Source organism: Carcharodon carcharias, chromosome 6, assembly GCF_017639515.1.
Source record: "Carcharodon carcharias isolate sCarCar2 chromosome 6, sCarCar2.pri, whole genome shotgun sequence".
NCBI lineage: Eukaryota > Metazoa > Chordata > Chondrichthyes > Lamniformes > Lamnidae > Carcharodon > Carcharodon carcharias.
In genome coordinates, this window is record NC_054472.1 from 71,285,075 (window position 1) to 71,312,516 (window position 27,442).

At 45.4% G+C, this 27,442-nt stretch overlaps 1 protein-coding gene across 2 annotated transcripts; it reads left to right on the forward strand.

Annotated features, from left to right (window-relative positions):
- The first annotated feature begins 263 nt into the window (after positions 1-263).
- On the forward strand, positions 264-4,757 carry zbtb14 (zinc finger and BTB domain containing 14). Of its 2 annotated transcripts, none has more exons than XM_041189006.1 (2): positions 264-424; positions 1,907-4,757. In XM_041189006.1, the coding sequence occupies exon 2, from the start codon at positions 1,923-1,925 to the stop codon at positions 3,246-3,248; it is 1,326 nt and encodes a 441-aa protein (XP_041044940.1). In that variant the 5' UTR covers positions 264-424; positions 1,907-1,922; the 3' UTR covers positions 3,249-4,757. The 2 variants fall into 2 exon arrangements, with proteins under 2 accessions (XP_041044940.1, XP_041044941.1); XM_041189007.1 differs by lacking the exon at positions 264-424 and adding an exon at positions 578-599.
- Positions 4,758-27,442: the final 22,685 nt, after the last annotated feature.

Consider the following 27,442-nt stretch of genomic DNA (forward strand, 5'->3'; position numbering starts at 1 on the left):
ACAACCCCACCCTTCCCCCCCCCTTGGGTTTGGGCTGAATCTCACCCTCCTTCGGTTAAGGCTGTAACCCCCACCTCCAGCCTCCCCCGGGCTGGGGCTGGATCCCCTCCACCAGGGTTGGGGCTGGATCCCCTCCCCCACCCCCACCCCGGGTTGGGGCCGGATTTCCCCCTCATCTCCCATCCCCGCTGTATCCGCCCCCGTGCGTGTTCCCGCCGAGCTCGCGCCGCCCTCCGTGCCTGCGCAGCGCGTCACTCTCCGTCACCCGGTGCGCGCTCGGGCGGAGCGGCCACATCTACAAGTCGCTGCCCCGAGAGCTGACTCTCTCCTCCGGAGACCGTGTGCAGCGTGGGGCGCGGGGCCAGAGTGAATCCCGGGGCCGAGCCGGAGCCGGAGCCGCAGCCGCAGCCCCGTCCCGAGCCAGGTAAGGCAGCGGCGGCTCGGGGCCGCTCACTGGATCCCGGGTTCGAGGGGAATGCGCGCGCGAGCGAGCCCGGCGGCCCCGCCGCTGCTCCGCTGTCTGTCTCTCTCTCTCTCTCTCCCTCCCTCTCGGCTCCTCCTCGTCGCTTACACCGTCCTGTCAATGCGGGGAGGAGGAGGTAAGTGGGCCTTTCACCTGCCCCCCCCGCCCCCCCCCCCGACTGGCTGCAGCCTCCAGGCGGCCTGAAGTGGGTTCCGAGGCCGGCGAAACGCGGGCGGCCCCAACAAGATGGTCGGTGCGAGCGGTACTCGTGCCAGGCGGGCGCGGCCCCGGCTCCCGGCTGGCGCGGCGCGGGGTGGGGGGTGAGGCTTCCTCACCCTCTCCCTCCGCTCAGGGAGTAGGTTTACACTGAGTGCACCGGCCGATCTCTCTCTCTCTCTCTCTCTCTCACACACACACCCACCCCCAGCAATGACTGGAATCAGCGAAAGAAACATCAACGCGGCGTTTTTATTCCATTTTAAAACAGCGAAAAAAAAAATTTGAGCTGTGCTACTTTTAAGAATTAAACCCCCCCTCCCTCCGTTTGAAATTTCCAGTGTTATCGGCGAACGAATTAAAATGTGCGAATATTACCAATGACGTCTCAACGGAAAGATCAAACGTCAATTCACAATTCGCTGCACATAACATCCCCCCCCCCCCCCCCCATTATCTTTTCTGCTTGTCACAGCGCAATGGGTTCCTCGCTGCTTTGTTAAAATTAATACCTGCCGGACATGATTAATGCGAAATCCGAAACAAACCGGCGAAAAGCGGGAGCGAGCGAGCGAGCGAATGCGCGACCCCGAGCCGAAGGCGGGAAGCGCCGCGCCCGGGAGGCGCTGGGCAGAGGCGGGCAGTGCACATCACTTGCCGGCAGCCGGGCTGCAGAGTGCACGCTGCAAGCAGAGTCACATCCCTCCCCCCCCCCCCCCCCCCGCCCAACCACCCCGGGGGGAAGCACCACGGTGCGGCTCTCGTCCACTTGGACATAAAAATGTGCATTGAGAGAGTGAGTGAGTGCCTGCCCTCGAGGGTTCAGAAATCGGTGGGAAAATAGTGAGCTTCACTTGGCTAACAAATGTGTAGCTATATTTTACCACAGAGATTCTCTCTGAAGAGAGATTCAAAATGAAATCACGACAAGAGGGATGGGCACTTTGTGGAAGAAACTAAGGCAGACAGAAATTTGAAGAAAAAGGTTCAATAGCAGAATTAGGGAATATGTAAAACCTAGAATAAAGCAGATTGATTTAATATGGGCTGTTATGGAGAGCAGTCATAGGTTAAATATTAAAACATCCAATTTTAGATGCCTTTTTTTCTTTAAGAACCACGATTAATGCTGTCCAATTTGGTTTTGAAATTCTAAATGCATCCTGTTTCTTTGCTATATTCAGAAACTTAAATTACGTTGTTCCTTTTGTAATCCTTTTCTGGCAGTTGCTTACAGTGCACAATGGGTGAAGTAGTGAAATACATTGATGATGAACATAAAAATGCATTTCTGAAGACCCTGAATGAACAGCGTTTAGAAGGAGAATTCTGTGACATAGCCATTGTGGTGGAAGATGTTAAGTTCCGAGCACACAGATGTGTTTTGGCAGCTTGCAGCACTTACTTTAAGAAACTGTTTAAAAAGCTAGAGGTTGATAGTTCTTCAGTGATTGAGATTGATTTTCTGCGTTCAGATATATTTGAAGAAGTACTGAATTATATGTACACCTCCAAAATCTCTGTGAAGAGAGAAGATGTGAATCTGATGATGTCTTCTGGTCAAATCCTTGGAATAAAGTTTTTAGATAAGCTATGCACTCAGAAGCGTGATGTGTCTCCTCAGCAGAACGCAGCTCGTCGTAAAAGCCGATACCCTTACAGTATAAGTGCTAAAATCCATCGGCCCTCAGTAAATAGCACCGACGAGGAGATAGAAGAAATTGGAGATCAACTTGAAGCCCAGTCAGAAGAAGCAATGGAAGAAACCGTACCGAATCAAGATGACGGGAAGTCCCAAGCTAATGGCCTGCGGGTTCAGGAAGCCATTTTAAAAGAACTTGGAAGTGAAGAAGTTCGTAAAGTCAGTTGCTTTGCTTCAGAAGTGGAAACCATTGAGACAACTGAGCCAAAGGATGTGACTCCCCAACCACCTCCAACTCTTGCTTTCAATGACAGCATGAGTGGAGTCAAGGAAGAGCAGCCACCAGGCTGGACAGCAAACACTGATGTGAAATTTGAATATTTGCTGTATGGGGACAGGGAACAGTTCAGTTGTCAGACCTGTGGCAAGTCTTTCACTGATGAAACACGTTTGAGGAAACATGAGAAGTTGCATTCTGCTGATCGACCATTTGTGTGTGACATCTGCTCGAAAGCCTTCACCACGCAAGCTCACCTGAAAGAACATCTCAAAATTCACACAGGTTTCAAACCTTACGGGTGTGATGTGTGTGGAAAATCCTTCATTCGAGCACCTGACCTAAAAAAACATGAACGAGTTCACAGTAATGAAAGACCCTTTGCATGTCACATGTGTGACAAAGCCTTCAAGCACAAGTCTCACCTTAAAGATCATGAGCGGAGGCACCGAGGTGAAAAGCCATTTGTTTGTGGTTCCTGTACTAAAGCTTTTGCCAAAGCTTCGGATCTAAAGAGGCATGAGAACAATATGCATAGTGAACGCAAACAAGTGCCTACAAATGTGATTGCTAGTGAAACAGAGCAGTTGCAAGCTGCAGCGATGGCAGCTGAAACAGAGCAAAACCTCGAAAGTATAGCCTGTAGTTGAAGCTAAATTAATGCTACTTTCCCCATTTCCCTTTTGTTTTTGTAAAGGGTTTCTATCAAATATAGGTGACTCCTTTAATAAATATGACCCTTGTGTACTTTTGCCTTTAAATTGTTCCTTTTCACAATTTGTGTATATTATTTAAATGTTTAGGAAGAATTGTTGCACTGTATAAGGAGTTAAAAGGGTTGGCCACTTGGGACAACAGAAATTATGGAATTGAACACTTCAGATGTTATAAATGCTTTAATCCTTGTATAGTGCAATAATGTATTTATGGCATACTTTGGTGTGTTTCAGTTTTAATTTTTTTTAATAAAGTTGCTTTTAATGTTTCAGCCTGCCACTGCAGACTTTTTGACTATATTTGGTGGTAGCATATGAGCCACTAGGGTCAAAACCCTTTAGGAATAAGATTAAAGTATTTTTGATACCCATTCTTTTCAAAGGACACCTGCCCACAGATATGTTGCTAATTTAGTTTGAACAATTTTATGCTTGATTTTTAAGCATTCTTAAAAGAACTACTGTTGGTGTTTGTTTTTTGTACCACTATTTCTTTAAATAAGTTTCTTTAAGGGAAGCAAAGACAATTTATGTATAGCCTATATCACATGTTGGTCTTATTTTATACCAGCTAATGGTGCAGGATGCATACATTGTGATGTATGCACAGACTCCTTTGTATCACATATTGCATAGTGGTAAAAGAACATAAGTATCAATTAATGTTTAGTGTTCTTAATGCAGAATATGATGTAATAAGATAAATTTGCATACAGTATCTCCCTTGTTAAATTGAAGCTTGAGTTGTGGATTTCGATAAATAGCAGCAGACCTTGACAACAGCAAAGCTTCTGACTCAGAAAAGATACTTGCCATTTCCCTAAAAAAGCTTTCGAACAAAATCTGGATCCTTAACAACTTAACAATGGAGCAATGCTGCATTTAATACTTTTGCCTGCACTTAAGAAATCTCTCCTTAAAGCAGCTATCTGATAATTCTTATGGTAAAATTTTAAATAGATGTCTGTAAATATTTTTAATTAAAAATTGAATAATTGTAAAATTTACTGTTAGATTTGACGTCAGGTTAAGTTGTCTTGCCCAGTTCAAAGTTTAGAAAACATGATTAAAATTTTCATACATACGCATATTTTTCAGTAGCCTACATAACATGTTGGTCTTACTTTATACCAGCTTATGATGCAGGTTGCATATTATCAAAGTGCTTTCACCCTAGTCTGTGCCAGTGTCTGCGTTCATGTGTCAAGCCTGTAGTGATGTTATGTAAGCGATGTGCTTACTCTCAAATTAATTGTCAGTGTTTTGATATGAATGTTTCGTAATCAACACAATATGTAGAAATTTGAGTTGGGTCATTTGAAAATATTTTGTTTTCAGTTTTATAATTGGTTTGATCAGTGTTGGACTAAAATTAACTTGCCTTTCTCAGAACATTCACTATTGTCTGAAAAATGTCTTGCAAATTAAAATGTAAACATTTTAGAAAGACATGCTACTGATTTTATTTACCTTTTGAAACATATATTTTGCATTTTATGAATTTATTACTGTTGTCATTATCACCTCCATCAACGTCCTGGGGATCACCATTGACCAGAAGAATAACTGGATGAGCCATGCGTGCACATGCTTCCCTTCACCACTGTGAATGCAGTGTGTACTATTTCTCAATCTCTACCAGCTAGGAAGACAAGAACAGCAGGTACATGCACACACCAGCACATCCAAGACATGTCATCCTGACCTGGACCTATGTCACTTTTTTTTATGTTGCTTGATTAAAATCCTGAAACTCCCTACCTAATATTGTGAGAGTACCTTCACCACATGGTGAGAGAGTTTGGCCACTAACTTCTCAAAGGTAATTAGAGATGGGCACAGGAAAGAAAATAAGAAATTTGTGTGCACAGATCAGCACAGTTTCCATCCAATAATTAATGGAAATCCTACCAGACCTGTTGATGTCCCCACCTGAATTGCTGATGTTGTGCTCCCATTATAAATATATCTGCACTGGAAGCGCCAATCTGTGAAAACCTACCCACCTGATTGAGTTTCCTTATGATCTACTTGGAAACCTGGAGCAAGGATTCAGCCAAGAAGTTCAGTTGATATTGTATCCAGATATTGGAAATCTAACAGTATGGTTACCACTTTATTTCCTCCTCAACAATTTTCTTAATTCCTGAAAGCATTAATTCCTGCTGGGATACAGTTCTATGGCCATGCACAACTTTCAGTGCCAAGTGGCTATTTATTCAAGTTGTACATTCTTGTTAACTGTTGGCAAGTTATCCTTGGAGGTATCAGGAGAGAAGCATCGTAAAAATGCTCAATCCTGTTGTTCTTTAATGTGCACACGTTTTGGGAATCGTCTTTTATTATATTTTCTCCTCCTCTACCCCCGGGTATTGAAACTAATTATAGTATCCTCACCACTGAGATCAGATAACTGAACAGTTACCAAGCTTTAAACTCATACCTCATCTATTCATTGTCTAAATCCTTGAGCGTAAGGGGAAATTTTCTAACCGTATAATTTATAAGTAAATTGTGCATCTAAATTTTCATTGAAAATTTGCCAATACATTGCTATTGGGATTTTAGATATCCCTCAACCTGGTGAATTGAACAAACGGAATTGGACTGGGTGTGAAGAAAATTGCTTTTCCAACATTCTGCATGGTTGATTTTAGCTTCAATTATTTTATGAGGATGGTGTGAGAAGGTGGGGTGGAGCTGAAGAAGAGCAGTCATGATCTTAATGAATGGTGGAGCACAAGGTCTGACTCTAATCAGAGTTTTCCCCCTTAAGTTCAGCTCTTTTGTCCATGTTTGGACTAGGGCTTTGATGAGGTCAGGATCTGGTGGAACCCAAACTGAGCATCAGTGAGCATGTTATTTAATGTGTAAGTGCTGCTTGATCTGATCTGTTGTGGGATTGCTTAGCTCGGTCTATTGCATGCTGCTTCCACTGTTTGGCATGAAATATTTGGCTGTTTGGCATGGTCCTGTGTTGTAGCTTCACCAGGTTGACACCTCATTTTTGGTTATGCCTGGTGTTGCTCCTGGGGACATGCTCTCCTGAACTCTTCATGGAACCACAGTCAATCCCCTAGCTTGATAGTAATGGTAGAGTGAGGGGTTTGCTGGGCCACAACGTTATAGATTGTGGTTGAGTACAATTCTGCTGCTGATGGCCCACAGCACCTCATGGATGCCCTGTTTTGAATTGTTAGATTTGTTCTGAATTTATGCCATTTAGCATGCTGGTAGTGCCACAAAGCACGATGGGGGGTATCTTCAATGTGAAGACCAGACTTCATCTCCCCAAGGACTGTGTGGTGATCAATGCTACCATGGACAGATGCATCTGTGACAGATTAGTGACAATGAGGTCAAGTCGATTTTTCCCTCTCATTGGTTCCCTTACCCTTGCCGCAGACCCTAGCTTGCAGCTATGTTCTTCAGAATTTGGCCAGCTTGGTCATTAGTGATGCTACCAAGCCATTCTTTATGATGGACATTCTGTGCGCTTTCCACCCTCCAGGCTGATTCCAATCGGTGTTCAACATGAAGGAGTACTGATTCATCAGCTGGGGGTTACAGTAGGTGGTAATCAGCAGGAGGGTTCCTTGACCTGATGCTGAGAGACTTCATGGGATCTAGAGTCAATGTTGAGGACTCCTTGGGCAACTCCCTCCCAACCATATACCACTGTTCTGCCACCTCTGTGGGTCTGACCTGCTGGTGGGATAGGACATATCGAGGGATGGTGTCTGGGGCATTGTCTGTCAGGTATGATTAAGGAAGTATGAACATGTCAGACTATTGCTTGACTAGTCTGTGGGGCAGCTCTCCCAATTTTGGCACAAGTCCCCAGACGTTAGTAAGGAGGACTCTGCAGGTTCGAAAGGGCTGGGTGTGCTGTAGTCATTTCCGGTACCTAAGTCGATGTCAGGTGGTCTATCTGGTTTCATTCCTTTTTAACTTATCTGTAATGGTGTGATACAAATGAATGGCTTGCTAAGCCATTTCAGAGGGCATTTAAGAGTCAACCATTTTGTTGCGAGTCTGGCGTCACATCTAGGTCAGACCAGGTAAGGATGGCAGACTTCACTGCTATTAGTGAACCAGGTGATAATCGACAAGTAGCTTTTTAAAATTCCAGATATATTAATTGATTGAATTTAAATTCCACCTGCTGCTGTGGTGGGATTTGAACCCTTGTCTCTAGAGCATTAGTTTGGCCTCTGGATTGTCAGTGACTGCCCTTGACATAAAGACTGTATTTGACTGAGTGTAGCATCAAGAAGCCCTAGCAAAACTGAAGTCAATGGAAATCAGGAGGAAAACTCTTCCACCGGTTAGTCATAACTAGCTCAAAGGAAGATGTGGTTATTGGAGGTCATCCCCAGGACATTGCTACAGGAGATTCTCAGGCTAATGTCCTAGGCCCATCCATCATCAATGACCTTCTCTCCATCATAAGGTTCAGAAGTGGGGATGTTCACTGATTATTGCATAATGTTCAGTATCATTTGCAACTCCTCAGATACTGAAGCAGACCATGCCTATTTGCAGCAAGACCTGGACAACATCCAGGCTTGGGTTGATAAGTGGGAACATTCACAGCACACAAGTGCCAGCCAATGACTGTCTCCAACAAGAGAGAATTGAACCATTTCCTTTGGACATTCAATGGCATCGCTGAATCCTGGGGAGTACTATTGACCGGAAGCTGAACTGGATTCGTCATATAAATACTGTGGCTACAAAAGCAGGTCAGAGGCTGGGAATTCTGCAGCAAATAACTCACCTCCTGACTCCTTAAAGCCTGTCCACCATCTACAAGGCACAAGTCTGGACTGTTGGAATATGGGAATATTCCCCCTTGCCTGGATGAGTGAAACTGCAACAACCCTCAAACTCCACACCAGCCAGGACAAAGTAGTTTGCATGATTGGCACCCCAGCCATCACCTTAAATATTCATTCCTTCCATCACATGTGTACAGTGGCAGCAATGTGTACCATGTACAAGGTTCATTACAGCAATTCTTTCAAGCCTCCTTCAATGGCACCTTCCAAACCTGTGACCTCTAATACCTAGAAGGACAAGGGCAGCAGATCCATGGGAACACCACCACCTGCAAGTTGCCTGCAAAGCCACATACCATCCTGTCTTGGAACTATATTGCTGTTCATTCACTGTTGCTGGGTCAAAATCCTGAACTCACTTCCTAACAGCACTGTGGGTTTACCTACACCACGTCAACTGCAGTAGTTCAAGAAGGTGGCTTACCACCACCTTCTCAAGGGTAATTAAAAATAGGCAATAAATTCTGGCCTAGCCAGTGACGCCCACGTCCACTGAAAGAATAAATTTTAAAAAAACAAATAAGATAGAAAATTCAATTAGCTTTCAAAAGGACTGCTGCTGCATTGGCATATACATTCCCTGTTCCAGTGTTTTGAAAGTGAGAAGAAATTTATACATGACCCTTCTGCACAATTGCCATATTGAGAAAATCTTTTTCTTAAAATGAGGATGTGCGAGTTTTATTCAGAAATATTGCACTGCACATGAACAAAACAGTACTGCACCATTGTTTTGGAAACTGATACACAGATCAGAGAATGCCCTCATTACCACGTCTGTGCATTGCTTTAACATTTTGAATATTTTTCCCCAAAGTAATCTACATAAGGTGTTGCCTGTCCTCTCTAACATAATGCCAGATGCAGGGCCGTCCCTAGCGGGGTCCGGGGCAAATCACACTGCGTAGCAACCCCCCCGTAACATGTTTATACAAGTTTCTTCTGACGGGGGGCCATACAATGTGCATGAAAAGGAGCACCAGCAGTATCCCCAGATACTGAGCTCTCGGATACAAGCATGTATTACACTATAGACTGTGATAACTCTCACATGTGAAACTACACTTTGTTTCCATGGCTGAACATAATTGTTGGCCCTCCTTTTGTTAAGGAGAAATCCATGATCTCTATGGGATTCCATTATAACATTTTTCCTAACAAACAACCCACACCAACTGGAGAAAAAGGCTGGAATTCTCCAGTCCCTCAGGCCGGCAGGATCTTCCGTCCCGCCGATGTGAATCGAGATTTCAATGGCTCGCTGGCCCCATCGCAGGGGGGCTGGAAAATTCCGGCCTTCCAACTTAGTTTTAAAATTACAAACACGATACAATAAATCATTCTTTTTTTAAAAAAATGACTGTCCATCTTCCAACATTAAGCAAATGCTAGTTGCAAATGCGTACTGGAAGAAAAATAAAATAAGAAGCAAAGGGTTTAAATTGCCCAGGACTGAAAATAGACACAGCAAGTGGGTGACTTACCCTGCAGGTCAGATGCTATGTGCTATATGCCAGCTTTAAAGATGTTAACTAGTTCGGAATATTTCATCTTGCTCCTCAACGGTGAATGACAGTTGGAATAGAATCTGCTCCACCACTGCTGCTGAGGTCAGCGCTGCCATCTCCAAGGGTGACAGTGCTGATCCCGCACCGTGTTTTAGAGAGGGGGTACCTGCTTCATTTATTCATTTATATCCACCAGTAAACACTCATTTTGAGCTTACAGTGCGATAGAAAGCAGATCAGCTGGTATGTACCACAGGCTGTATTACATCTGACACCATGATGTCGAAGCGCGGGGCCCCCCAAAGCGTAGCACCCGGGGCTGTGGCCCCAATTCGCTGTACCCAAGGGATGGCTCTGGTCAGATGTAATGTTCATGCTATAAGTCTGAAACATTATTATCTTAAAATCTTAGTGGTCCTTGGATAATTAGGCCAAAAAAATGGGCAAGTGAACCATATCTTATGGTTTACATGGGAAGGCACCAGTCCATCTGGAAGTAGGAATGATAGAAAGGGAGAGCAAGTTTGGTAATGGCATCATGACATAATTGACAGAGATAATAGATGACCTGCTGAATGTGTTAGAAGGTGAGAACTGAGGGTCAGGGCAGAAGCACAGAGCCGGTCAAGAGCCCTGTTAATCATAAAAGTAAATCAATTGCTCCCCTTGTTGTTTTAGGGAGATTAAGAAAGACGTACATTTAGTGCTTTTAATAACCGCCAGATACCTCAAAGGAATTTACGGCCAATGAAGTACTTATGAAATGTAGTCACTGTTGTAATGCAGGAAACACAGCAGCCAATTTGCACACAGCAAACTCAAATTAACAGCAATGCGATAATGGCCAGATAATCTGTGATGCTAATTGAGGGCTAACTCCTTCTCAAAATTGTGCCATGGGATCTTTTCCATTGATTTAAGAGAGCATTTAAGGATCTAATGTCTCAACTGAAAGGCAGCACCTAACGCACAGATGTGTCAGCCTTGATCTTTATGCTCAAGTCCTGGAGTTGAACTTGAGCCTGGAACCCTGTGATTCAGAAGGGAGAATGCTACCAGCTGAGCCACAGATGAAAGATGAAAAGTTGCAATGGAAGTATTTAACTGTAGGCTTTTTAACTTCACATTCTGAGATGTAATGGCAACATAAAAAATATATTTTTGCACATTAAAATACTGAAACAGAATGACAATATATTCCAGTTTTGTATCCTTAGGCCAAGTTTAATCTTTTGAATGTGGCACTGAGCTGGGATGTGTTTTATATTTAACACAGCTTAGCAGTCACACATGTACAAATTAATTCCACCATATAATTATAATGATCAGTTACTATTTGTCATTTCATTTGAAGGGAAGTACTCTACTGAAAGTAATGGATATTTATTATTCAGTTTTAATATTTCAGTTTTGCTCCTGACACAGCGCTATCTCAATTATGATTGGAATACTTTCAAATATTCCATCCTCTGTAGTCACGTGTCACATTTTATTGATGCATAATGAACTATCTTGGCATCCCATATTAATGTATGGTGCCTGTGTGTTTTAGAAATGCATAATACCCTGCAACATGGAACCATTTTATCAAAAGCTGGGCATAAAAAGCTTTGCTGGAGTTCATCTTAAAATCTTAATTTAAGTCCCATCTTGTGGTTCATAATATAAAACTGATTAATGCACCCTCTGGTTGAGAAAGAAACTGAGGTTCTTGACTCTATTAAGATAGACTAAAATAGCCCTCTAAATATAGTAACCAAACCATGTTCCGGAGGCTTATTATTGATGATCACGCTGGAACAACCATGATTATTATCACAGTAGATACTACCAGATTCTCTCCACTTTCATGTTAATGTATAGATCTGAATACAATAGTCACTTAATTCTGGCATGGTTATATACCTGCCAACTCTTGTGCATGTGGTGCTGTATAAGCTGTATATCAATCTTGTCCCGGGTCCTGGGTTGCTACAGTTTGGAATTTCTATATTTATATCTTTAAAGGAGCATTTATGCTCCAACTGTAATTTCAGTGTAAAACAATTTGGCTGCTCACTGCTGTTGCAGTTACAATATAAATAAATCCTGAACCCAGTTGTGAGAGCCTGACTTGACACCAAGAAGAAGCCGAGTGAGAATTCTTGAGGTAATCTTACTCTGCTTTGTTTCAGAGTCTGTTTGGACTTTGGCACCCAATTTTTGCTTGCAAAACAGGATCTAAACTTGTGAAGTATGAAAAACAAAAGGATTTGACCAGGAGATTCATAAATTAAACCGTGTTTTACTAGGTCAGCTCCTGGTGCTAAAGTTGGCTGCTGGTAAAATAGTGGCAGAAGAAGGGTTGGGTTTGGTCACCTTGATTCAGGCCTACAGTCAACACTGGACAGACCAGCCATATTGGGGAATGTAAGTTTCAGCCAAATTGTAGTGATATTTGTCTGAGGGTTTTGTGAAGGTTTGGGGTGAAAATTTGATGTTTTTTGCCAGACCCTTGTAAATTGTTTTAGCCATATCTTGGTGATAATGGTCTGAGGGTTTTTTCTTAAGGTTTCAGGACAAGGCATGGTGTTTTGCCTGTGTTTTGTAAGTTTAAACTGAGTCGTGGTGACTCTGTGTGTAGTTAGCATTTTTGTAAGTTTAAGCCCAAGTTGTGGTGACTTTGTGTTGGGCACTAGGAATGGGTTGCTTCAAATTTTGGGTTTTGTACTGTGGGTTTGTCAGTGATTCAATAAAGCGATTGTGAATTATCAGAAGAAACTTGTCTCGCTGGTCATTCTGTTCAAGCCATACACGTGTGAATCTGCTGTCATGAATTTGAGTGTGGGGAGGGTCTCTGAGGGAAAGGAGGAACTTCTACAGCAGGTACAGCAAGCACGTGGGAAAGGAAATGGTGTGTTTCTTTATTGCAAAGGGACTGGAGTACAAGAATAAAGAAGCCTTGCTACAATTGTATTTTGGGGCATTAGTGAGACCACACCTAGAATACTGTGTGCAGCTTTGGTCTCCATATTTAAGGAAGGATATACAAGCATAGGAGGTTGTACAGCAAAGGTTCACTAGATTCATCACTGGGATGAGAGAGTTGTCCTATCATGAGAGGCTGAATAAATTGGGTCTATATTCTCTGGAGTTTAGAAGAATGAGAGTTGATCTTATTGAAACATTCAAGATTATGAAGGGCCTTGACAGGGTAGATACTGAGAGATTGGGTGGAATTCTGCAGTCTCCCACTGGTGGGTTTGAAGGTTGGGAGCTCATAAAATGCAGCACATGGCTTTCCTGCTGCCTACCCACCCGACCCAACCAGTCTCCCATTTTACAGGCTGGTGATGTAGGGGTTGGGCAGTCTGCCTGCCCTCAGGCTTATTGAGGCCCTTAAGTGATCAATTAATGACCATTTAAGTGCTTCATTACACCCCCCACCATTATTTTACCAGTAGCAGGGGAAGGCCCATGCCATGCGTGTAGCCTGGCAGCTTTGGTTCATGGGCCAGTGTTGGGCAAGGGGAAGTTACCTCTTATGAGTGTCCCCTGTGCCCAAAACCTTGTAGTCTTTAATTCTCAGCAGCATCCCGCCCCATGCTTCTCAAACCCAGCCCCAACATGAATACCTCACTCCCCTCTTCATTGGGGACTGGCTGTAGTCCAAGCAGTGGCCAGCACTGGAACCACTCACTGCTGGGACTACAGGGCTGCTGGCCATCCAATTGGGCTGGCAGCTGTCTAAGGTGAGACTTCCTCTCCAGATAGGGGTAGAAGTCTCACCTCCAGCCAATTACTGCCCCACCCAATGTTAAATCCCGACTCTTTGGGAAAACCTGCCATCTGAAAAATCCTGCCCATTGTTTTCCCTGCCTGGGGAATCTAGAACACGGGGGCACAGTTTCAGGATAAGGGGCTGATCATTGAGGAGAAATTTCTTCACTCAAGGGGTTGAGAATCTTTGGAATTCTCTACGCCATCACTGAATATATTTAAGGCTGAGAGAGACAGATGTTTGGTCTCTCAGGAAATCAAGAGATATGGGGGGTGAGAAAATGGAGTTGAAGTTCAAGATCAGTCATGATCATAGTGAATGGTGGAGCACGCTTGACAGGGAGAATGATCTTTTCCTGCTCCTATTTCTTATGTTCTTATTGCTTTAGTGTTGATTTTCCAGGCAACTTTTCTTGTTGGACACATTTAACTTTATTAACAAGACAGCAGCAGGAACTACATTTGAGCTTCAAACTCTAAATCTAAAGAAGAACTCTCTCCTAGAGATTCCCCGCACTACTAACTTATTGGTTTATATTGATCATGTGATCTTACAACACAGGATTATTCTTAGAGCTACAGTCCTAACATTTATCAAAACTGCATTTACTACATTCCTCCCCCTTTAACTTTTCTGTACATTTTGTATTTGCAAGGATATTTATCTCATGACATTACAATATTTACACAGGTCTTGAAATTACAAGTTTTGTCTTTCAGGTGGTTTCCTGATCTGTGTGGAACCTTGTAGTTCCATGACTTCCGATTATTTTGCAGGAAGTACATTCTCTGGAACCGCATTAACATCAAGTACCTCATTAGGCACAGGCAGTTCAATGTTTTCCACTACGACAGAGACATCGGGCATGTCTATCCTTGGTTGAACTTCAACAGGAACCGCAGGTTCAGCAATGGTTACAGGTGGAACATCATTCTTCTTAAATGATCCACGTGCTTACGGGTGATCCGGCCTTCTATTTCCATGTGGCAGGATAATGGTCTGGTCACAGAGCTTGCTTTACCAGGTAACCACTTCAGTCCTCCACCGAAATTCCTTATGTATACTGCTTCTCCAACAGTAAATAGTCGCTCATGACTATGCAAATCATGAGTTGCTTTTTGGTTCCCTTGACTTTCCTCCACCTTCCCCTCCAAATTTGAAAGTATCAGGCTTAGTCTTGTTCGAAAATGGTGCCTCATTAGTAATTCTGCAGGTGTTGCACCTATCATAGTGTGGGGGGGGGGTGTTGTTCTGTAGTGAAATAGGAAATGAGCAAGTCTAGTTTCTAATGATTCATCTGTTAACTTTTTCATTCCCGCCTCAAAAGTTTGTACTGCTCTTTCCACCAGTCTGTTAGATTATGGATGGTACGATGCAGTCTTCACATGGTTTATACCATTGAGGCTGACAAATTGTTGAAACCCAGCACTCGTAAATACAGCACCATTATTTGAGATGATTACCTCTGGCAACCTGTGGATGGCGAAGCTCTGGAGTAGTTTTTCTATAGTAGTGCCTGACATTGGCGACTTTATCTCATAAACGTCTAACCACTTGGAATGGGCATCTATAATCAGTAGAAACATGGTTCCAAGGAAAGGACCAATGTAATCTATATGCAATCTCACCCAGGGTCTACCAGGCCACTCCCATGAATGTAATGGGGCTGCCACCAGCAACTTTTGTAGCTGTTGACAATGCACAGTGTTTTACCACCTTTTCAATGTTGCCGACAATCCCCATCCACCAAAGATAACTTTGTGCTATCATCTTCATTCGTGAGATTCCTGGATGGGTACTGTGTAACTCTACTAAGAGTGGTTCGCTTCCTTGTGCGCCCCATAATAGCATGCCATCTTGACTGCTCATCTCGTGTCTTCAGTTGAAAAATGGCTTCAATTCATCAGAGACCGGTTCCCAGGACCAAACATGTAACACTTGTCTCTCACTCGAGACAGGGCTGGATCACGATTTATCCAGTTTCTTATCAGCCTGGCACACACTGGTGAGGAATCCAGGAAATTCATCACTAATACGAGCTCTTAGGGAATCAGAACATGGTCATTGTTCTCTTGCAAAGAAAGGCGACTTAGGGCATCAGCATTTGCTATATGAATCCCTGGTCCATGTACAAAGGTGTATTCATATGCCGCCAGAATTAGGGCCGATCTTTGTATTTCTGTAGAAACTATGGGAGGTATAGCCTTTTCCTCACTAAACAGACTCAAAAGTGGTTTGTGGTCTGATGCCATTGTGAAATGTCACCCATGCACATATTGGTGGAATTTTTTTACACCAAAAATAATCGACAGACCTTCCTTTTCAATCTGAGAATATCCTTTTTTCAGCTGTGGTAAGTGTCCTGGATACATTGCCTATCGGCCTCTCTGAACCGTCGTCCATCTTGTGAAGTAGTACTGCTCCCACTCCGTAGGGGGACGCATCGCAGGTTAGCACCAATTCCTTTGTCGGGTCATAATGGGCTAACAAATGTGAAGAGTGCTGTTTTACTTTCATGAAGGTTTCTTCTTGGGGTGGCTCCCAAACCCAAAAGTGTTTTTTCTTTAGTAATGAATGTAGAGGGGTTAGAACCGTTGATAAATTTGGTAGGATTCGGCCATAATAATTTACCATCCCTAAAAATGATTTAAGTTCAGAGATGTCCTTAGGTGCAAATGCGTCTCTGATTGCTTTAACCTTCTCTTCAACAGGGTGTAACCTTTGGGCATCTACCTGGTGGCCCAAATAAAATACTTCATTTGCCTGAAAAGTGCATTTTTCCTTCTTTAGGTGCACTCCTGCTTCTAAAAATCGTCTCAGGACTTTCTGTAGATTAGCGAAGTGTTCCTTTTCTGTGAATCCAGTTATCAGTACATCATCCAGGTGGACCACAACTTGAGGTAGCCCTTGTAATAAACTACTCATCGTCCTCTTAAAAATGGCACAGGCCGAGGAAACACCGAAGGGCAGGCGTGTATATTGATATAACCCTTTGTGGGTGCTTATGGTCATAAATTCTTGGGAGGTATCATTCAGCTCAGTTGATGATATGCGTGACTCATGTCAAGCTTTGTTTACATTATCTCTCCTGCTAGTTTGGAATAGAGGTTTTCAATCTTGAGAATGGGGTACCTGTCCAGTTTGGGTGCTTTGTTGACCATTAGTTTATAGTCCCCACAGACCCGGACAGTCTGATCTGGTTTAAGGACAGGGACTATGGGTACTGCCCAGTCTGAGAACTGAACCACTTTTACGACACACAGCCTCTCTAGCCGGTTCTACTCAGTGTCAACCTTCTCTCTCGGGGCATATGGCACTGGTCTTGCTTTCAAGTAGTGAGGGGTTGCTTCTGGGTCCAGGAAATCTTGGCCTTGGATTTTTCCAAGTTCACCCTTGAAGACGGTCATTTTTTTAGCAGCTCTGGTGAAGCTACAACACAGGACTACTTGTATGCCAACAGCATAAGCAGCAAGTGATAGTCAGAGCTAAGCGATCCCACAATCAACAGATCAAATCTAAGCTCTGCAGTCCTGCCACATCCAGTCTTGAATGGTGGTGGACAATTAAGCAACTCACAGGAGAAGGAGGCTCCACAAATAACCCCCATCTTCAATGATGGAAGAGCCCAGCACATCAGTGCTAAAGATAAGGCTGAAGCATTTGCTACAATGTTCAGCCAGAAGTGCCGATCCTTCCGGAGGACCCCAGCATCACAGATGCCAGTCTTCAGCCAATTCGGTTCACTCCATGTGATATCAAGAAACGGCAGAAGGTACTGGATAGTGCAAAGTCTATGGGCCCTGACAATACTCAGACAACAGTACTGAAGACTTGTGCTCCAGGACATGCTGTGCCCCTAACCAAGCTGATCCAGTACAGCTACAACACTGACATCTACCAGGCTATGTGGAAAATGGCCCAGGTATGTCCTGCACACAAAAAGCAGGACAAATCCAACCCGGCCAATTACCGCCCCGTCAGCCTACTCTCGATCATCAGCAAAATAATAGAAGGGGTCATCAACAGTACTATCAAGCGGCATTGCTTAGCAATAACCTGCTCACGGATGCCCAGTTTGGGTTCCACCAGGGCCACTCAGATCCTGACCTCATTACAGCCGTGCTTCAAGCATGGACAAAAGAGCTGAAATCCCGAGGTGAGGTGAGGGTGACTGCCCTTGACATCAAGGCAGCGTTCGGCTGAGGGTAGCATCAAGGTGTCTTAGCAAAACTGGAGTCAATGGGAATCGGGGGGAAAACTCTCTGCTGATTGGAGTCACATCTAGCACAAAGGTCGTGGTTGTTGCAGGTCAGTCAGCTCACTGCAGGAGTTCTTCAGGGTAGTGCCCTTGGCCCAACCATCTTCAGCTGTTTCATCAATGATCTTCCATCATAAGGTCAGAAATGGTGATGTTTGCTGATGATTGCACGATGGTCAGCACCATACGTGACTCCTCAGATACTTAAAGCAGTCCATGTCCAAATGCAGCAAGACCTGTACAATATCTAGGCTTGGGCTAACAAGTGGCAAGTAACATTCGTGCCACACAAGTGTCAGGCAATGACCATCTCCAACAAGAGAGAATCCAAACATCGCCCTTGATGTTTAACGGCATTACCATCACTGAACGTGCCCACCGCCCCCCCCACCACCCCCCCCTCCCCACCACCACCACCACCCTATCAAAATCCTGGGTGATACCATTGACCAAATACTGCTGAACTAGTCATATAAATACTGTGGCTACAAGGGCAGGTCAGAGGCTAGGAATCCTGTGATGAGTAACTCACCTCCTGACTTCCCAAAGCCTGTCCATCATCTACAAGGCACAAGTCAGGAGTGCAATGGAATACTCCCCACCTATCTGGATGAGCACAGCTGCCACAACACTCAAGAAGCTTGACATCATCCAAGACAAAGAAGCCCACTTGATTGGCACCACAGCCACAAACATTCACTCCCTCCAGAGTAGCAGCAGTGTGTCCAATCTACAAGATGCACCGCAAAAATTCACCGAGGCTCCTTCAACAGCACCTTCCAAATCCACGACCACTATCACGGAGCATAGGGGTGATTGGTGAACAGGACTTGGTGCAGGTTAGGTTACAGGCAGAAGGGATTTTGGTGAGCTGCAGTTTGTGAAGGATGGATAATGAGAGTGCAGTCAGAAGAGCTTCAAAATAGTCAAGTCTGGAGGTAACAAAGGAATGAATGAGGCTTACAGCAGCAGATGAACTGAGGTGGGCAGAGTCAGGTAATGTTCGAGAGATGGATGTAAGCAACAGCTAAAGCTTACATTTATATAGCATCTTTAACATAATAAAACATCCCATTGAGTTTCACAGTGGAATTTTAAAACAAATTACGACACCGAGCCATACAAGAGATATCAAGGCAGATGACCAAAGTTTGGTCAAAGAAGCAAGTTTTAGGGTGTGTGTTAAAGAAGGAAAGAGATGCAGAGATATCAAGAGGTGGAGAAATTTACTGAAGGAATTCCAGAGGTTAGGGCCTAGGCAACTGAAGGCATGGCCACCAATGGTGGAGTGATTAAAATCAGGTATGCTCAAGAGGCCAGAATTAGCAAAGTGCAGATATCTCAGAGGTTTGTAGGGCTGAAGGAGATTACAGAGATAAGGAGGGGCCAAACCATGGAGGGCCTTGAAAACAAGGGTGGGAATTTTAAAATGGAGGCATTGTTTAACTGTGAGCCAGTGCAGATCAGCGAGTGCAGAGATGATAGGTGAATGCTATCTGATGCGAGTTAAGACACAGGCAGCAGTGTTTTGAATGACCTCAAGTTTATGGAGGGTAGAATGTAGGAGGCTGTCCAAGAGTGCATTAGAGTAGTCAAGTCTGGAGGTAACAAAGACATGGATGAGTGTTCAAAGGCAAAAGAGCTGAAGCAGGAGCAGAGTTAGGCCATGTTACAGAGGTGGAAATAGTATCTTATTGACAACACAGATATGTGTTTTAAAGCTCATCTCAGTGTCACATATGACACCAAGGTTGCAAGAGATCTCGTTCAGCCTCACACAGTTGCCAGGAGAGAGATTGAATCCATAGCAAAGGAGCAGAGTTTGTGTTGGGCACCGAAGACAATGGGTGGAATCGTCCCACGTTTGCACAAAGTGTGGTAGTGGGTGGGAAAAAGGTGGTTTTACTTGCCGGCCACGATGTTGTGTTTTCACGCCATATTGTTCCATTCCCAGCGCATCCCACCTCATTAATAATGCATTCTCAGGAAACATGCTGGATAACTGGTGGTGTGGCCTCTGATTCGCCTGCCCCGCCATCACCTCAAGCCTTCAGTAATCTGGGCGCTATATTTAAAGGCGCCCCTGCACAGAGCTAGCTCTCTCTAAGGCATCAGAAGCTGCTGGAAAGTCATGGCTGCCAAAGGGGGGGAAACATGCTGACCCCAAATTTAGCGATGCCTCCATTGGGCACCATATTGGATGCTGTGGAGGCCTGCTGCGAAGTTCTGCACCCCTGCTCTGGGTGAAGCCCAGTAAACAAGATCACCAATCAAGCATGGGAGGCATCAGTGGTTAGTGCCAAGGCCCTGCAAAAGAGGACAGCCACCCAGTGCCAAAAGAGGATGAATGATCTCCTCTGTTCCACCGGGGTAAGTCTCTCTCCTCATCACTCTCAACTCATACACTCACAAACCCATCACACATCCACAGGGATCTCACTCACTGCCAGTTCAAGGGGCATCACCACACACCTCTCTCACACACACCTTTATCTGCCCTGCAGATTGTGTCCTCATCCTGTTCATGGCACCACTCACCACCCACACATGCCAGGCATCCTTCTCATCTGTCCAGCTTATACTCTCTCCATCAGTCTTCATGCAAGACAAGCTGGCACACAACAAAAGGGAGAGGTAGACTGGTGTAGGAATGCCTGACATCAAGGTCCTCGCAAACATTGAAAAAAGAACCATCCAGCTGGCCAGCAAAGATCTGGGCCATTGCTGTGCTGACTGTGAGATCAGCGGTGCTCAACCAAGTGAGTACAACATGCAGCAGTACAACAACCATCAAAAAACCATGCTGTGAGTGAGTTCCCCTGTTCTGCAGTCCCTGCCATGCACTAATTATCTCTCCTTGCTTTCGCAGGTACATCTGGGAAACAGCTTGGGGATCCATGAGCCAGGTCCTCAACTCAAGCCCTGAAGACACCTTGGAAGAAGAATCTGATGATACCCTAATTGAAGACACATCATAATGCTCACCCGTACCCTCCACCAGTGCAGAGGCACACACCTCAGTGGGACCTAGCTCTAGAGTAGCTTTGGGGTCACAACATGGCAAGCTCAAGAACGTCAGAAAGGGAAGTCCACTGCACTCCTCAGATTGCAAGGCACGATGTAGAAGTCCATTCGCCTTCAGTCTGAAGTGATAGCATCTGCATGCCAATGCACCAAGGTCAATACTACTAAGATGGCAGCCAGCATGGTCCAGGACATCACTCCCACAGTGCTGCGCAGTCTGAACTCCATTGCTGATGCCATAGTTGACCTCCAACAGTGCCAACACAAGAGGGGCGCGGGGCAGCTCAGTCTCACTCCAGCTTCCCCTTCTCCTCAAGGAGTCAACCAGAGGCCTCAAGCACATATGAGGAGGAGGATCAACAGGTGCACAGCCTGGAGCCTTCCATTCAGGTGACTCTGGGAGTGTCTGGCTCATCTAAATCCCCTCTTCCTGTGACTCCAGCAGCTCCAACTCCACAGGCTGAGAAGAGTGACAGTGGAAAGCACTGGACCGTGAAAGCAGGCTGGGGCCCTCCAGGTCTCAGCCCTCCAGAGGACACCTGTCAAGGTCATCACAGATAGGGTGTAGCAGTCAGCAGGCTGCCTCCACCTCCGCTGTAGATGTCGGGGGAGCATCAAGGCATGGCGGCAGGATTAGAAAAGTTAAGAAGATGTATTTGCACAGCCTAAGCATGGGTGTTAATCATTTGAACTGAATGTTCACTATTGTAAATAAAGTCCCAAGAATATCTCCTTGCCTATGGCTCCATGTTATGATAAGCAGTGTTTGTCTTACTCAAATGTGAAACCTTGGTTCCTGCACAAGATAAAGGCAGGTGTCTCAGTCCAGGGCCCCTTGCCTGTGCAGTGTGTAACCTTCAGACCAAAGTGATGGTCCAGCTTCACAATCACTGGACACATTACTGATGCCTGCACCTCGATGGTGCTTGTCATTGTTGCCAGAATGTTGTGGGCAGGTGTCACAGAGTTCCATCATTCTCTCTGTGTGTTCTCAGCTCCTTTGAGGTGGGGCTGACCCCATCCCTTCAGCATCTGTGACCAATGATGCTGTGGTCCTGAAGGGGTCAGGTGCTGAAGGCTGACGAAGGATCAGGTGCATTTAAAGTTTCATGGCTGCGTCACCATGATATGACCCTGATCACAGAGCGCAAGTGAGCTGCCCTCAGCCAGACAGGGGTCAGACATTCATAGAGGCTATGTGAAGATCCATGGAGTGTCCTCACTGCATGTCGGCATCATCCTTCTGGAATCTAGTGACTATGAGGGCCTCCCAACCACACCCATCTCATCTGGCCACTGTGATAGCCTCATCGCCAGCATACTCGCCTTCAAGGACCTCCTCACTCTCATCCACATCGGTGTCCTCCTCATCGGAGGATATGTGCAGCTCCTCCTCCTCCTGCTACTCAGCCAGGCCCTCTCTATGTTGCAGTGCACAGCAAATGACGATGATGCGCAACACCTTCTGAGGGCTGTATGGCAGTGCGCCACCGGACTGGCCCAGACACCAGAACCTCATTTTCAATATGCCTATCGTTTGCTCCACCAAAGTCCTGGTCTCAGCATGAGCCTTGTTGTACCGTTGCTCTGCTGCAGTGTGAGGCCATCATGGGTATCATGAGCCATGTCCTCTATGGGTAGCTCTTGTCCCCTAGGAGCCAACCCTGCAACCTCTCTGGACCCTGGAAGATGTCAGGGATCTGAGACCTGCTGAGGATGTAGGAGTTTTGGACATTCCCTGGGAATTGTGCGCAGACCTGCAGGATGTGTTTGTGGTGTTCACACACCAGCTGAACATTCAGCGAGCGGAAGTCCTTGCAGTTGATGTAGTTGACTGCTTGTTGCCACGGAAATCTAAGCGCCATGTGAGTGCAGTTGATGGCTCCCTGCACCTGTCAAAAAACAGAGATCTGCCTAAATCCCAGCACTCTTGTTCCCTGACTTTCCTGATCCGGGCACAATGCACAAAGTTCTGTCACTTCACGAAGGTGGCGGCTGTGGCCTCCTGGATACACTTGTATGTGGAGGCTTGCGAGATCCACACAGGTCACCTGTGGAGCCCTGGAAGGAGCCACTGGCATAAAAATTGAGTACTGTGGTCACTTTCACAGACACTGGCAGTGGATGCCCTCCATGTCCCCATGGCGCCAAATCCTGCAGCGGGTGGCATATGTGACTGACCAGTTCCCTAGATATGTGCAGTCTTTGGCAACAGTGGCTCTCAGTCATCTGCATAAATGACCAATGCTGTCTATAGACCCTGGGTCTAGCAAGACGCCCATGAGTGATGGCTCGCTGTAGGTCTTCAGCTGCATGCGCAACAGAACCTGCCGCCCCTTCATCTTGAAGGAGGTGCTCCTCCCTTTCCTGAGCCAGACATCTCCATTGCTCTCTTCTTTCCTCTTCTCTGCTCCCTGTAAGCCATGAGATATACCACTAAATCACCAGGCTCCATTATCTTGATCACCTTCTGCAGGATGAAGGAGAGAGATGTGTGGGTTATCATAGGTGTACTAAGAACCTCTCTTGGTTAATTCTGAATGCCCCTTCATGTATGCAGGAGGGTGCTGGCCACCACTTGGATGGCCAGTGTGTAGTGCGCTCACTGGCTGTCCGAAACCCCACCCACCTCCACCCCACTCCACTTGACTGATTGGCGGCAGCTTCAGCCACTGGACTGCATGCTGTGCTCTCAGCTCTAACCCGCACTGCAAGGCTGCACTGTTTGCTTGAACCATGATGGATACTGGTCCAAACCTTAATAAAGACATTGCAAGGGGCTGTGAGCATCTCCAAAAGTGACTCTGCCATGGCCACCTTACAACTTGCCCAGTCGGCCAATTGCTCTGCTGCCCCCTAAAATACTCATTAATTTGTTGTCTGTGCCTGAGAGGTGAAAAGATCTGGAGCATTTGGTGGCACTTTCATAATTTTGTGTTGTTTGATTGGGCAGAAAAGCTTCAGAGGCCTGACTCCAAGCATGTCAATGGAACTGCTGCTGAACGGTCTCAGCAGTGGAAGAATGATCACTCTTGACAAGCTTTTCCAAGTGCTTGGCCACTTCTCTCACACCACCCTGCCACCCTTCAGCCCAACCCACCCCCCCACCTCCGGCACATGCTTAAGTTATTCCTTTAGTCTGTGCTGCCTTGGCCCCCGCACCTCTGGCATGTGCTTGAGTATTTCTTTCAGCCTGTCTGTGCTGCCTTGACCCCCATCCACCACCACCCCCGGCCCGGCCCACACTGCAGCCTTTGCCCCAACACTGCACTGAAAGCCAGCTGGGAAAAAGTAACTTGCCTGTGCCCCCAGTGAATGCACGGCACTTCTTCCTTGATGTCCTACGGGTGATGTTCATGAGCACGGCACAAGGTTGTCTGCACTCACCACCAAGTTCCCCTCGAAGTTCAGGTCACCAGGTGCACGCTTCTTAAAGGCAGTCGTGAAGTAGCTGATCTGAAGTCATGCCAACTTGGGTGGTAAATTTGACGTTGGGGGATGATTCTAAGCAAGCACAGCTTATAGTTAGATGCAAATGTATTAAAATGATGTTCCTAAAGTATGGCGCCGGGAAATGTGGCCTGCCATTAACAGGTGGAGTGGACGATCGTAAACTGGTTTCGCAATAGCATAAAACCAAGTTTTGGCCTTGCCATATTGTCATTTCGCACCCTTCCCCCACCCGCCAAGGCCCCCAGTGCCAATGGGGCTGGAAAATTCCAGCCAATGGCTTCAGTTTCCCCAACATTTAATTGGAGAAAATTTCTGTTCATCCACTATTGGGTGTTGAATAAGCAGCCTGACAATTTAAAGAAAGGGGGTAGAGAGATATGATGGTGAGGTAGAGCTGGCCTGTTTTTGGATGATTTGTCAACGGGAAGGATGTAGATGAAAAATAGGAGGGGGTCCAAGGATAGATCATTAGAGATAACTAGGAAGGAGGAAGTGAGGCCACTGATGGGGATGCTTTGGCTACAATTGGATAAGAGTGGAATGAGGCGAGTGGAATCCCATCCAGCTGGATGATGATGGTAGGGTGTCGGAGGAGAATAGTGTGATCAACTGTGTCAAAGGCTTCAGTCAGGTTGAGGAGGGCAAGGAGAGATATTTTACTTTTGTCACAGATACATAGGATGTCATTTGTGACTTTGATAAGAACCATTTTGGTACTGTGGCAAAACTGGAAACCTGATTGAAGAGTTTTAAACATGGGGTTGAATTTTATGGCCCTCTGCCGGGCATGTTTTTGGCAGGGGAGCCTGTAAAATATAATGAGTGGCTATCCCAGTGCCTTCCTGCCCATCTTGACCTGTTTTGCATAATATGGAAGGTGGGTAAAGTGCCTGCTAGCTCACCCTTAGCTTAGTTTAGCCACCCTTTACAGCTATTGAGGTCCTTAACTGCCCCTTAATTGGGCAGCTAAGGGTTTGATTCTGCTTCCACCGCCATAATACAGTTGGTTGTTGAAGGCAGGTGGGAGTGGCTAGGCCGCTTTTTCACCAACTCTGGTTAAAAAACAAACAGGAAGGGGGGGTATCTCCTTTGGGACATATCTGTTCACATTGGGGGCACTACCCCTCCCAAGATGGAATCACAAACAATGGTTTGTGCCTCCCCTCCAGCCTCCAAAACCAGACTCCCACCCTTCCTAGGAGGCTCGATCATTCCCTGCCCAAAATTGCCAGACTAACCTTAGACTGGTGTCCATGTTGTCTTCTCTGAGGGACTGCTTTTAATCCCAGCAGCACCCACTACTGAGCTCTGGTGCTGCAGGGACTGCAAGAGCTGCCAACCAATCAGATTGGCTGGGAGGTCTCAAAGCAGGACTTCCTTTCACTGAAGGGTGGAAGTCCCATGCTGAGTTTGTTAAGGCCACCAATAATATATTATAGCTATGGACATCCTTTTTAAAGTTGGTCAGTTCACGTGGCTGAATTTTCTAATGGGGGAGGAGGGGGAAGAACAATATGCCACGCCTCCCTCCTCCCGCCCTGTAAAATTCACCTCATGGGTACCAGGAAAGATGGGCATGAGTTTGAGAGGCAACAACATGATCAAGAACTTTAGAAAGGAAAGGGAGATTGGAGATGGAGCAGTCATTTGCAAGGATGGAAGGGTCAAAGGTTGTTTTCTTTAGGAGAGGGGTTCCATGATAGGTTTGACAGAGCAAGAAACAGAACCTGAGACAAGAGCATTGTTAATAATATCACCCAATATGGGGGCCAGGAAGAGAAATTGGGCAGTCAGTAGTTTAGTGAGAATAGTTCCGAGAGAGCAAGCAGTGGGTCGGATGGATAAGATGAACTCAGAGATGACACGATGGGAAGTTGGAGAGAAATTAGAGAGGGAAACAAGATCAGAGATCGGGCATGGAGAGCCTTAGAGGAATTATGACCTGGTTGGCTGGAGAAGGGAGGGAAGTGATAGATGCCTTCATTTGGATGGTCTCAATCTTGGAGCTAAGAAAATCCATGAGCTCCTCAGACTTGTCATTGGAAGTGAGGGTGGAGGAGACATGGGAGAGGAGTTTAAGAAGAACATGGATCAGAAGCTTAACTCAGGATCAAGTAGGATGTTGAGGTTGTGAACAGTCAGTTTAAACCTGAGGAAATAGCTGGGGAGGGGGACTGAATTGATAGTAATGATAAGAGTTTGTAGACAAAGGTGAGGAGTGGATAAGCAGGCTGGCAGCACAGAGATAGTGGAGAGGTTAAGAGAGGTGCCATCAGAACCTTAATCCATGTCGATGGGGCTTCAAGTAGATGAAAAATATGGGCCAAGGGTAAATTCTTGGGGGCCTCCAGAGCTGGAAGGGCAGGAATGGGAAGGGAAGAATATTCCTGTTCCTCATGGCCATACAAAAATAATTTTAAACTTAATCTATTGATGCCTCTTCCTTTATAAAACCTGGCATAAATGTTCAGCATGCATGTTTTAGCCAGAATTGCAATCAGACTCCTATGTATGTCATAAGTCCCTGAATTACATATTAGGAGACCCAATTGTCTACAAAAGGAGGGTGCTCTGACCACCCTGAGAAAGATTTATTTAAGAATGTTGGCCACCAGTCTAAATAATGTTTTAATCAGCTGGAAGTCAGAACAGAAGAAACAGGAGCAGGAGTTGACCATTCATTCCTTCGAGCCTACTTTACCATTCAATAGGATCATGGCTGATCATCTACCACAACTCCCAGAAGATGAGCACTTTTACAATTCGAATAGAGATTATGGAACTGATTGTAAATTTTGTTAAAGAGGCAGAATTTTGAGTCAATGTATCAAATCTTTGTTTGTTATTTACACAAAATGCAGCGACACAAATCTCAGTAAAAATGTATCTTTGGGTCACTTGTAAATAATGTTTTTTTTTGCAAAAATATACTTTATTCTTAAATCTTCAAAAACATTTCGAACCATTTCAAAATCACCATTACAAAAATACAATCAGGTTCAACTTTTACAACATGAATCACAAGGTGTATCAGTACAAACAATGAACATTACAATCATTGGCAGACATTCATTTTAAGCTGTACAGCCTGAGGGGCTCTTTACAGTTCCCAGCCCCCCAGTGCACTGTGGCAGAAAGGTCTTAGGCAGCGACCCTTCCCCATTGCGCCTTTGTGGCGGCTGCCCCAAGCTTAACTGTGTCCCTCAGCACGTAGTCCTGGACCTTGGAATGTGCCAGTCTGCAACACTCGGTCGGGGACAACACTTTGCGCTGGAAAACCAACA